General features: G+C 43.0%; 1 protein-coding gene and 1 long non-coding RNA gene across 3 annotated transcripts; both read left to right on the forward strand.

The window, feature by feature from the left end:
• The first annotated feature begins 599 nt into the window (after positions 1-599).
• Positions 600-3,438, forward strand: LOC106570430 (prostaglandin E synthase 2). The gene is made up of 7 exons (XM_014142759.2): positions 600-931; positions 1,193-1,435; positions 1,556-1,611; positions 1,713-1,865; positions 2,123-2,317; positions 2,604-2,721; positions 2,923-3,438. Exons 1-7 carry the CDS (start codon positions 614-616, stop codon positions 3,058-3,060), a joined length of 1,221 nt encoding a protein of 406 aa, XP_013998234.1. The 5' UTR covers positions 600-613; the 3' UTR covers positions 3,061-3,438.
• A 3,750-nt stretch (positions 3,439-7,188) lies between these two features.
• On the forward strand, positions 7,189-9,581 carry LOC106570426 (uncharacterized). Of its 2 annotated transcripts, XR_006758577.1 has the most exons (3): positions 7,189-7,362; positions 8,337-8,552; positions 9,301-9,581. It is a non-coding gene; the product is annotated as an uncharacterized lncRNA (long non-coding RNA). The 2 variants fall into 2 exon arrangements; XR_001320665.2 differs by lacking the exon at positions 7,189-7,362 and having other exon boundaries at positions 7,377-8,552.
• Positions 9,582-12,573: the final 2,992 nt, after the last annotated feature.

Raw genomic sequence — 12,573 nt, forward strand, 5'->3', positions numbered from 1 at the left:
GGCCATGTGTGTGGATGTATTAAAGGTTTTATTTTGTACAACCAGGCAAGTCAGTTGAGAAATTCTTAGGCAGTTCAGGGGCAGAAAGACATAATTTTACCTTGTCAGCTCAGGGATTCGATGTCGCAACCTTTCAGTTACTGCCCCACCGCTCTAACCACTAGGCTACCTGCCGCCCCAATGTCTCTTTATAAGGTTATTCATCTGATGTCAAAAATAGCTGTCATACTCCAGACCAGAACATTTTAACTACTTGTAGCTGACAAATTTAAGTTTTTGCATTATTTGAAACAATGTTCTTCTGACATTTGTAGCGCAATAAAAGTGGCTGCGTTCCAAACTGCCTATATTGTAAGCTAGTCCCCTTGCGTAGAATGTAAAATCTTATTTAGCCGTCCCTGTCAAACACTAGACCCACATTTGTGGAGGTCTGGGACCAATCAGATGTGTATCAGATTTCTTCAAACACAAGTAGAGTTTAACATGACTGGAAACACATAAAAAGTTGCGCAGCACGACTACATTGCAGGCGGTATGGAACGTGGCCGGTGATATAACATCATAACCACGTGTGTACGAACACGGAAGTTTTAGCTGTTTTTGGCCAGACCAGATGCATTGTGGGAGCAGGTTGTATAAAGCAAAAATGTCAGCCTCGCGTTGCAACAGTTTTTGTCGGACCGGCTGGTATGTTTTGCGGGTTCCAATAGCCAAAATCAGCCTAGCAGTTGCACTATCTCATTTCCCGTCGAGGTGCAGTGCCAGGGCATATGGCACCACGTTTGGATCCAAACTCATCTCCACTCTCCCCTTGCGCGCAACCAACAGGCGCGTCTTTGGGTTCGCTTTTTTGTTCGGAGGGGGAGTCGGCTTGTATCAAACCATAAAATTCTCATTTCAACAGCATTTTGCAGAGGATGAATTGTCCAATGTAAGGATTTCAACCATTTATGCTTCATACTTGTATCTCTTCAATGTCACGTCATTCATTGTTTAACCTCATTCATTGTGGCTCATGCATTCTTTATGACGATGTATCTGTCGCTCTCTAACGGTCTTCAGCTTTTCCATGGATGTCCACAAAACTTGATGTAGTTGCACTGTACTTTTGAAAGTATGTCTCATGTTTTGCTGCAACGGATCAGAAATAATGATATGGGGACAAACACTGCAATCGTATATTTACCCACAGCTCCCCAATCTCCAATATGGCATCCCCACAAACCAGGGCTCTGACTTGACGTTTGCCACCGACTTAACCTTTACCTTATACCAATACAAGACCTGTCCATACTGCAGCAAAGTGCGGGCTTTCCTCGACTACTATGGTTTTCCATATAAGGTTGTGGAAGTCAACCCTGTCATGCACACGGAGATCAAATGGTCGGAGTACCAAAAGGTGCCCATTCTTATGGTGGAGGGGAAAGAAATTGTGGTAAGCAGAGTAGATCTCAAACTTGAAGAAAAAGTGTTTAAAGCAAGTGCTCTATTTAATTATTATTATTATTTTTTTAATTGTTTAATAAAACCACCTCTCTAATTGCTTGTCAAACAGCAACTGAACAACTCATCTGTCATTATCAGTGCAATGAAGACGTGCATGATTGACAAGTAAGTAAATAATGTAATTTCATAAAAAGCAGAATGACCTATTGCATTTCAACCCTACAATATCACTTATTTCTATACCTCTGTTCTCTTTGACATTGCAGAGAAAGAACAATGTCAGAGGTTGTTCAGTACTTCCCGAGACTCCCGTCTACCAATGCCTGGGGGAATGAAGTTCTGGAGTACACTAACAAATACTGGGTGATGTTGAATGAGATTAAGATCACTGAGGTGTACACATCTAAAAATGCCAGAAAGTAAGTTAGCTCTATGTTGTATTGATCTAAGAATTTCATTGTTGTGATTTGTTCAATATTTTCTACATGCACTAGATGACATCTGTAAAGTAATAGGTATAAGCAATACGGCTGAAAAATGACTCTTTTCACAGGGTAAGGTGGAGCTACCCTCCAAATTCATTCCAGTTCTTTCAGATCTACATAACTTTATAGGTGGTATGGGCTAGCTGGAGGTAGTTTTTGGACTGGGCAAATCTGTCTGTTCTATTTTCCAGGGAGGAGGTACGGTGGCGTCAGTGGGCCGATGACTGGCTAGTGAATCGGATAAAGCCTAATGTGTACAGGACTCCCGCTGAGGCCTTAGCCACCTATGACCACATAGTGCGTGAGGGCAACTTTGGTTCTGTTCCTTTTGCCAAGTATGGAGGGGCCTTCTATATGTTCTGGGCCTCCAAGGTCCTGAAAATCTGGTGAGTTTCAGATCGCTGTCAATCATTGCAAATTACTAGATTTTAAATGAAACCCCACCTCTTTAAGGAATACCTGGGATAGGATTAAGTAATCCTTCTAACCCCCCCAAAAAAAGATATAGATGTACTATTGTAAAGTGGTTGTTCCACTGGATATCATAAGGTGAATGCACCAATTTGTAAATCGCATTGGATAAAAACGTCTGCTAAATGACTTAAATGTAAATGTATTCTGGTCAATGTGAGTTTGTGCCTGGTCTTCCCCTCTGTTCCTGCCCCCACATAGGTACAAGTTACAGGACGATGTAAGGGAAGATTTGTACATGGCTGTGAATGAGTGGATAACGGCTATTGGGAGGAAGAGGAAATTCATGGGTGGTGACAAACCCAACCTCGCTGATCTGGTAAGATTTGTTGGGTTGTTGTGACAGTTTGAAAGGAAATTCCATTTGAGTTCGGTACAATTTACATTGACATGTTAAATTGAGTACACGTTGACAAGGGACCTCAATTTAATAATAATACATTTTATTTTAAGCGTTTTTCAAGACACCCAACTCTTGACTTCATTATTTACACTGCTGATAATCTCTTTCTTTCTGAAGGCAGTGTATGGAGTCCTCCGATCCATGCAGGACCTGGAGGCCTTTTACGACGTGATGGAGAACACCAAGGTGAAGAAGTGGTATCTGGCCACAGAGAAACAAGTGAGGGAGCACGGTGGTCGGAACCTATGTAGATAACCAATGCAGAACTATCATGGCATAATTGAGTTCTAGGTTGCTGATTCAGGCTTCCACTGCACACACAAAATATGGATGCAAAGGTTCTCTACCAGTCAGCACACTCATAACATGTAACAGGTGACAGTTTTATATGTGAACGAATGGACAGTCTACCATGTGTTTCATGTTCTCTGTACAATCAACGCCTCTTTCAAATATCTTCATGGATACAGTCTTAGTTTCCCAGAGAAAAGGTAGCTCAATAGTAATTTATGTATGTATTAAAATAAATGTGTGTGTATATATGACTATTTAACAGTTAATGTATTGCCGTAATAGACTGTTATTCACTCTTTGTGAATCTGCTAAGTAAACCACTAAGCATTTGTTTAATTATTTTATCCGTATGCATACTCAAATCTTCCCTATACCCATCATGAGGTTGCTACAACCTAAGCCTATGAATAAAAGTTTGCAAGGTAGGTGCATAAAGTTCGAGAGAGAATTTTGAGGTGTCACATGGACAGACAGTGACACATTCAATAGTGCCTTGCACATTCTTCCCTGCATCTAGCTGATTGATATAGGGTGTAATCATAGGTCCAACAGATATAGTGGCTCAGTTGGTAGAGCATGGTGTTTGCAACGCCAGGGTTGTGGGTTCGATTCCCACGGGGGCCAGTACGAAAAATAAAAAAAATGTATGCAATGTATGCATTCACTACTGTAAGTCGCTCTGGATAAGAGCGTCTGCTAAATGACTAAAATGTAAATGATAGGGTTTCTATTTTCCAGCGGACATGCACACAGAAATCAGAACCATGGACAGCCACATCATATTTAGCTTATGTTGATTGGACTTAATTGTTTTTGGTATCTTTTAGTTGTCAATGTATTAGACTAAGCAGAGGTGATTTGATGTTGAAATTGCAGTAGTACTGGAATAGTGGAGGTAGGTCCTGTTTTCTTTGCGACTTGCGGTAACTGTGGTTCTAAATCAATATTTTGATTTGTCGTCCGAAAATGTCGGAAACATTAACTTGCTTGACCATGCTGTAGGTCATGTAACTGTTTGTTACATGCAATATCACATTTATTTATATAGCCCTTCTTACATCAGCTGATATCTCCAAGTGCTGTACAGAAACCCATCCTAAAACCCCAAACAGCAAGCAATGTAGGTGTAGAAGCACGGTGGCTAGGAAAAACTTCCTAGAAAGGCCAAAACCTAGGAAGAAACCTGGAGAGGAACCAGGCTATGAGGGGTGGCCAGTCCTCTTCTGGCTGTGCCGGGTGGAGATTATGGCAGAGGTTGTTCTCTGGTTTTGTGATGAAACAAAGATGTGGTTGAATTTATTCTGTGTCTTCTTCTTATTGTCTCTGCCTTTAGGCCTGTGTATCACGGTTGCAAGGCATATGAACTAAAAGGTGTGGCGGATGAATTAGAATTAGTTGGGTAACATAGATAATTAAGATGTTTTATTTGCATAATATGCTTATGTGAGATACTTGTCATTAGAATGTATCCATTTGGACTCTGGTGTTGGCAGTTGCACTTCTTCCCTCAGCTGGGGCTCAGTCACTTGGGGCCCAGAGAGGGGAGAGGTCAGGCTTGTCTTTCACATATCCCTGGTGCTATGCAGAATATCAGAAAGGGAAGAGGACAGAATGGAACATCATCTTCATATGTGAATGTGTCTTTACCTATTCTTAAACCATGTGAAGGGATGGCGTGATTAATGGGGAACCAATTACTTGTCTCCACAATGTCTGTGCGCAAGTCACTCCCTCCTTTTCTATTGGGGGGGTGTATGGCAGGGTCTGGAACCATTGTATGTCCTCTCTCAGATCTTGCACTTATCCTGGGATAGTGTATGACCTAGAGGCTCACTCCCCTCAGTGAACTTGTCCAGGAGTGGGGTCAAGAAGGGGTTTACTTGAGATGGGAGTATCTAGAGTTGACAATAATTTATAGCGAATGTTATCTGGCTAAGGGATACTCCTTTCTCAATTATAAAGTCCCTTTGTGAACTGTTCCTAAGATCTGTGGTTCGTCATGTACGTTGAGAGGGGTGTATCTTGGCTATACAAGATCTTTGTACTTTTGTGTTGTCACTTTCAATGGTTCATTAGAGATAGCCATCATTGAAAGGTCAAGTGCTTTTGCAAAGCTCTTATTATTAAAGATGTAGTTTAAGTATACTCTGACTGGTATGTGAAGTTTGTAACTCTCCTCATTTGGTAATGCAGAAATTAGCCACCACACAGGTTTTATACAGCGGGTGGGTCTAATCCTTAATGCTGATTGGTTAAAAATGCATTCCACCCAGTGTCTATTCCACAAGTTATCACCGGCTAAATCTATGACGTTAAAATGCCTATTTACTCTGTTCCATCTGACTGCGCAATCCACTGGATCATCAGCCCAGCCAGGCAATTTATGAATTTGATCTCCATGATAAAAAGCAGACATCAAAACTATGAAATAACACACGGAATCATGTAGTGACCAAAAAAGTGTTAAACAAATCAAAAGATATTTTAGATTTAGCATTTTTCAAAGTAGCCAACCTTAGCCTTGATAACAGCTTTGCACACTCTTAGCATTCACCCGGAATGCTTTTCCAACAGTCTTGAAGGAGTTCCCACATATGCTGAGCACTTGTTGGCTGCTTTTCCTTCACTCTGCGGTCTATCTCATTCCAAACCAGTGGCTCAATTGGGTTGAGGTCGGGTGATTGTGGAGGCCAGGTCATTTGATGCAGCACTCCATCACGCTCCTTCTTGGTCGAATAGCCCTTACACAGCCTGGAAATGTGTTGGGTCATGAAAAACAAATGATAGTCCCAATAAGCGCAAACCAGATGGGATGGCATATCGCTGCAGAATGCTGTGGTAGCCATGCTGGTTAAGTGTGCCTTGAATTCTAAATAAATCACTGACAGTGTCACCAGCAAAGCACCCCCACACCATCACACTTCCTCCTCCATGCTTCACTGTGGGAACCACACATGTGGAGATCATCTGTTCACCTACTCTGTGTCGCACAAAGACAAAGCGGTGGGAACCAAAAATCTCAAATTGGAACTTATCAGAACAAAGGACAGATTTCCACCGGTCTAATGTGCATTGCTTGTGTTTCTTGGCGGAAGCAAGTCTCTTCTTATTATTGGTGTCCTTTAGTAGTGGTTTCTTTGCAGCAATTTGACCATGAAGGCCTGATTCACGCAGTCTCCTCTGAACAGTTGATGTTGAGATGTGTCTGTTACTTGAACTCTGTGAAGCATTTATTTGGGCTGCAATTTCTGAGGCTGGTAACTCAAATGAAATTATCCTCTGTAGCAGAGGTAACGCTGGGTCTTCCTTTCCTGTGGCGGTCCTCATGAGAGCCAGTTTCATCATAGCGCTTGATGGTTTTAAAATTTTACGCATTGACTGACCTTCATGTCTTAAAGTAATGATGGACTGTCGTTTTTCTTTTCTTATTTAAGCTGTTCTTTCCATAATATGGATTTGGTCTTTTACCAAATAGGGCTATCTTCTGTATACCACCCCTACCTTGTCACAACACAACTGATTGGCTCAAATGCATTAAGAAGAAAATAAATTCCACAAATGAACTTTTAACAAGGCACACCTGTTAATTGAAATGCATTCCAGGTGACTACCTCATGAAGCTGGTTGAGAGAATGCCAAGAGTGTGCAAAGCTGTCATCAAGCCAAAGGGTGGCTACTTTTAAGAATCTCAAATATAAAATATATTTTGATTTGTTTAACACGGTTTTGGTTACTACATGATTCCATATATGTTATTTCATAGTTTTGATGTCTTCACTATTATTTTACAATGTAAATGTTATTTTACAGTGTGGTCCTGTGTGGCTCAGTTGGTAGAGCATGGTGTTTGCAACGCCAGGGTTGTGAGTTCGATTCCCACGGGGGACCAGTACGAAAAAATGAATGAAATGTATGCATTCACTACTATAAATCGCTCTGGATAAGAGCGTCTGCTAAATGACTAAAATGTACAAAAAAAAGAAAAACCCTGGCATGAGTAGTTGTCTCCAAACCTTTGACTGGTATATGAATCATTGGTTTGCATGCGTGTTCTCGGAAGAAGGGTCGGGAATTCTTCTCGGACGGAAGGTATGTGGTTTATGGGTAGAGCAGTCCAATAAATTCAAGGAATCAGTTGGGAAAGCGACCATGAAGACGATTTTCTTAATTGCTTTGTATTAAAGATGGCTTTAGAAATGTATTTAGACCTTTTCAAGGAGAACAACATTCCTTTTGATTTCAAAAATGTTTCACTTATGGAAGGTAGGTATTGTTTATAAAGTTGACCGAGAAAATTGGTTGTGTGGCTTGATTGAACCATATTATGCGTTTAATGTGAGGTGATTGGTTGAAATTGACAGTCCTCTTTCTGTACTGCGGTGATATGTCAGTTTTATGCGATAAAATTTCGATGGTTTGACTGTTTTATGCGGAAATAGTGCGATTGGTAAGATTTGCAAGCCCCTGCATAATATACTGGGAATTGTTGATTTTGCACACAAAACATGCGATCGTTGAGGGACTAAACCTTTCTTTTAGGGGCTGTTCTTTTGTCGTAGATACACAATTCTTTCCACTTTTTAAATGTTTATTTGGAGTCTGGACACATTTTGTTCTTTGCATAAAATATATTATAAAGACATTATAAAGGGTAAGTCTTACAATGCATTAAAACTGCATCCTAATTCACTTGGATGCTATAAGTATTGTTTTAGCCTACCAAACTGGTGAGCCTAATCCAATGGGTGCACATAATGGAAGGTTATCTAAAGCTTAATGAATACAAAAGTTATTTACAGAAGTAGGTCTCATTCCTTGAACTTCCAGCTGACAACTTCAGGTGGAAGTTTAAGTCAGGTAGGGTAGGCTACTATTCTGCCCTGCACGCAGGTAGTCTGTACAGTAGTAGTAGGCTCTCCCTTGACTTGCACCCCAGTTATGTTTTCTGACATGTAGGCCTAACCATTGGGCGCAACACTGGACAATTTCGGTATTGTGATTCACTACATTGCAGGAGAGCAGTATGGAGAAGATTTCGGAAAGATCAACATGATGAGGAAAGCTCCTGCAATCTGAGATTGAGACTTCTGTTTGTCTGAAATGTGGGATTGAAAACATTGAGTTCAGTTGAGAGATCAATCATCTCTACCTTATTTGATGAGGCAATGTAATAAGACTACTTAACAAATCCTTTGTGATGCCTAGAGTAACTAAACAAATCACCATTCTGATTTTAGTAACAATTGCAATACAGTGGCCAGGCCAAGAGTTTCAATGACAAACTGGTCAATCATCTTTGCAACATTGCCATCATGAAATACCTGGCAGAGAAGCACAAGACCGCAGACCACTGGTATCCAGCCGACCTGCAGAAGCACACCCGTGTCAATGAATAACTGTCCTGGCAGCACATGGGAATACGTATGCATGGCTCCAAGATGTATTGGCTCAGGGTAGGTGACGCTACTACAAGATCGAATGCAGAGTTGTTTTCACATTGTACTTTGATGAAGAACTTTGGACTTCATTCAGTAAACCTGGATAACAATATTGACTTAGTAGCTTAAGCATACCTTTTTCCTGTGGTCAAATAGTCATGCACCAAGTTGATTCAGGTAATAACTTGCTCCTGAGTGGCACAGAGGTCTAAGGCACTGCATCTCAGTGCAAGAGGTGTCACTGCAGTCCTTAGTTCAAATCCAGCCTGCATCTCATCCAACTGTGATTGGGAGTCCCATAGGGTGGCACACAATTGGCCCAGTGTCGTCTGGATTTGGCTGGAGTAGGCCGTCATTGTAAATAAGAATTTGTTCTTAACTGACTTGCCTAGTTAAAAAAAATATATAATGGTATTATTTTAAACAAGTAAATGCTTCCAGTTTTCGATGTTAGATGTGTGTGCGCAGGCAGTAGTTAGACTGCAGCCTACACATTGCCAAAGCAGGTGTGATTGAATGTGGCTCTTCGAGTTTCACAGGTTAGAAAATTGACATCCCACTCTTCTTCTGCATTGCAACAAGCAATGTTATAAGCATTTGATACAGAGCTGTTTTGTATCTCAGTGTCCAAGTATCTTATGTTAGATTTTGAGAGAGGAGGTTGTCTGATCTCATGCCTTCTTGTTTTTCATGGCATAATATCATGTTTCTGAATCCAACACATTTGGTTTGTACATGACAAAAGGCTGTCTTTGTGTTTCAGCTGTTGATACCAAAGATCATGGGTGTGGAAGTCCCCAAGGACAAGATGGATGGAGCACTGGAGGACCTGGAGGGCTGGTCGAGAACATGGACGGCAGCAAGAAGCAGGTCTTCAAGCCCAAGATCTTGAGATTGTTCTTCTGAATTCTCCAGTGACAGTGCAGTGGAATTCAAATGAAGCTGGTCCTCTGTGAAATAATCAAGCTTGATCTGTTATTCAGCCACTATGCACCATGTAACATAATAAAAGTGAAACATAATAACAAAATAAAACATTCTCTATGGAAATTCAGACATTCCTTGTTAGTACAACGCATTTATATCCATTCTTTATTATTCTAATGTTCTAAAAGCTGTTTTTACCAAAAGTTTTTACCTTTTACTGTTTTTGATTGAATGAATAACTTATCAAACTGTGTTTAACGTTTGCAAACAATATATTATCTGTTTCAAAGTTGACTGGGTGTGTCACACCCTGATCTGTTTCACCTGTCTTGTGATTGTCTCCACCCCCTCCAGGTGTCGCTTATTATCCCTGATGTATATATCCCTGTGTTTCCTGTCTCTCTGTGCCAGTTCATCTTGTATGCTTTTCAAGTCAACCAGCGTTTTTCCCGTACTCCTGCTTCTATTCTCTTTTGCTAGTCCTCCCGGTTTTTGACCCTTGCCTGTTTTCTGGACTCCGTACCCGCCTGTCTGACCATTCTGCCTGCCCTGACCTCGAGCCTGCCTGCCACTCTGTACCTCCTGGACTCTGCTGGTTTTGACCTTTTGCCTACCCACGACCATTCTCTTGCCTACCCTTTTTGGATTGTTTAATAAATAACAAGACTCAAACCATCTGCCTTCCGTGTCTGCATCTGGGTCTCGCCTTGTGCCCTTATAGTCTTCACGGATTATCTGAGGTGGTAAAAGATGAGCTAGCTGCTCGGGAATTATCGGTGGACCTCGATTCCCTCATCGCCCTCACCTTGAGAATTGATGGACGTCAAAGGGAACCCAGGAGTGAGAGGTCTGGCCTAGGTTACACTCGTTCATCCACAGTGGCTCGCTCACCTTGGAAGTAATCTGGAAGTCCCCGAAGGCTGTTTTTCGGAGAGGATCCGAAGCCACCCGAGCTCCCTCGAGAATCATCGGCGACGGGTGAGTCAGATACTCCAGAACCTATGCAACTTAGGTTCACATAGGCTAAGTTTCAACAGTTGTCTGTACTGTGGGGCTGCGAGACATTATATAGCCACCTGCCCAGTTGAGACCTATTTCTGTAGTAGGTACACGTACTCTGGTGAGCCAGACTGGGAATCCTCTAAATCCCATTAACCGCACTCCTTTTTTTGTGATACTGCTGTTGGGAGACAAGTCTAAATCTCTCCGGTGCTCATTGACTCTGGGGCAGATAAGAGTTTTATGGACGCAACCCAGGTTTCTGAATTAGGTATCCCCACTCAACTCCTCTCTGTTCCCATGGACGCTAGAGCACTGGACAGCTGCTCCATTGGTAGAGTTACCCACAGCACTGTTCCTGTTAATCTGCGGGTTTCAGGAAATCACAGTGAGGCTATACAGCTTCTCCTCATTGAGTCTCCCCATGTTCCTGTTTTGGGATTTTCTTGGCTCAAAAAACACAACCCCGTTATTGACTGGACCACAAGTCCATTGAGGAGTCCGTTCTGCCATTCCCATTGCCTCAAAGCAGCGCAGCCTTCCCCGAGATGGCCTCCTCAGGGCTTAAGTCAAGTCTATGATTTCTCTGCCATCCCCACAGAGTACCACGACCTCCTGGAGGTCTTCAGAAAGGCACGGGCTACTTCTCTTCCCCCGCACCGTCCTTATGATTGTCCCATTGATCTCCTCCCAGGCACCACACCACCTCGTGGTAGGCTATATTCTCTATCCGGGCCGGAGACCAAGGCCATGGAGGAGTACACAGAGGAGTCTCTGGCAATTGGGGCTGTCCGTCTGTCTGCATCTCCTGCCGGTGCAGCGTTTTTCTTTGTGGAGAAGGACAAGACCCTGACTACCGGGGTCTAAATGACATTACGGTTAAGAATCGTTACCCCCTACCATTCCTCTCCTTTTGAACCTCTCCAGGGGGCCACCATTTTTTCCAAGCTGGACCTTCGGAATGCCGACCACGTGGTTCGGATACGCGAAGGAGATGAGTGGAAGACAGCATTCAACACAGCCAGCGGACATTATGAGTACCAGGTCAGGCCGTTTGGACTCGCCAACGCCCCCGCTGTCTTCCAGGCTCTGGTAAACAATGTGCTCCGGGACATGCTAAACCGTTTTGTGTTCGTCTACCTTGACAACATCCTGTTTTTGTCCCCGGTCTGCCCAAGAACATGTTCTTCATGTCAGACCGGTCCTTCAGCGCCTCCTGGAGAACCAATTGTTCGTGAAAGCCGAGAAGTGTGAGTTCCACCGCTCTACAATCTCCTTTCTGGGATATGTCATGGCTGAGGGATATGTCCAGATAGATCCTGGAAAGGTGAAAGCAGTGGTGGATTGGCCTCAACCTACGTCCAGGGTGCAGTTGCAATGCTTCCTGGGTTTTGCTAACGTCTACCGCCGTTTCAATCGGGTTACTGCACCCTCGCGGCCCCCCTCTCTGCACGCACCTCTCCCAAAGTACAGTTCACATGGTCTCCAGCTGTTGACAGAGCCTTTGTGGACCTGAAGCATCGGTTCACCACAGCACCCATCCTCAACCATCCGGATCCGTCCTGTCAATTTGTGGTAGAGGTTGATGCTTCTGATGTTGGAGTGGGGGCCATACTGTCCCAGCGATCTGCCCAGGACCAAAAGCTTCATCCCTGTGCTGTCACAGGGGTCGTAAAAATGGAGACCAAGATGCAGTGTGGATAGTGCTCATTTTCAAACTCTTTAATGAACACCCTTGACAAAAAAACAAATGACCAACACAGTCCCTTCAGGTACACTAGACTAGAACGGAAAACAACCACCCACAAAACCCAAAGGAAAACGGGCTGCCTATGTATGGCTTCCAATCAGAGACAATGAAAGACACCTGCCTCTGATTGGAAACCATACTCGGCCAAACATGGAAAACGAAACATAGAAAACTAGAACTAATTCCCCTAGAAACAAAAAACCCCAAAACACACAAAACAACCGCCCTGCCACGCCCTGACCATTCTACTATGGCAAATGACCCTTTTCACTGGTCAGGACGTGACATGTACCTTCCTGTCCCATCATTTCAATCCTGCAGAGAGGAACTACGATGTAGGCAACTGAGAACTCCTGGCGG

Source organism: Salmo salar, chromosome ssa01 (genome assembly GCF_905237065.1).
Source record: "Salmo salar chromosome ssa01, Ssal_v3.1, whole genome shotgun sequence".
Lineage (NCBI taxonomy): Eukaryota > Metazoa > Chordata > Actinopteri > Salmoniformes > Salmonidae > Salmo > Salmo salar.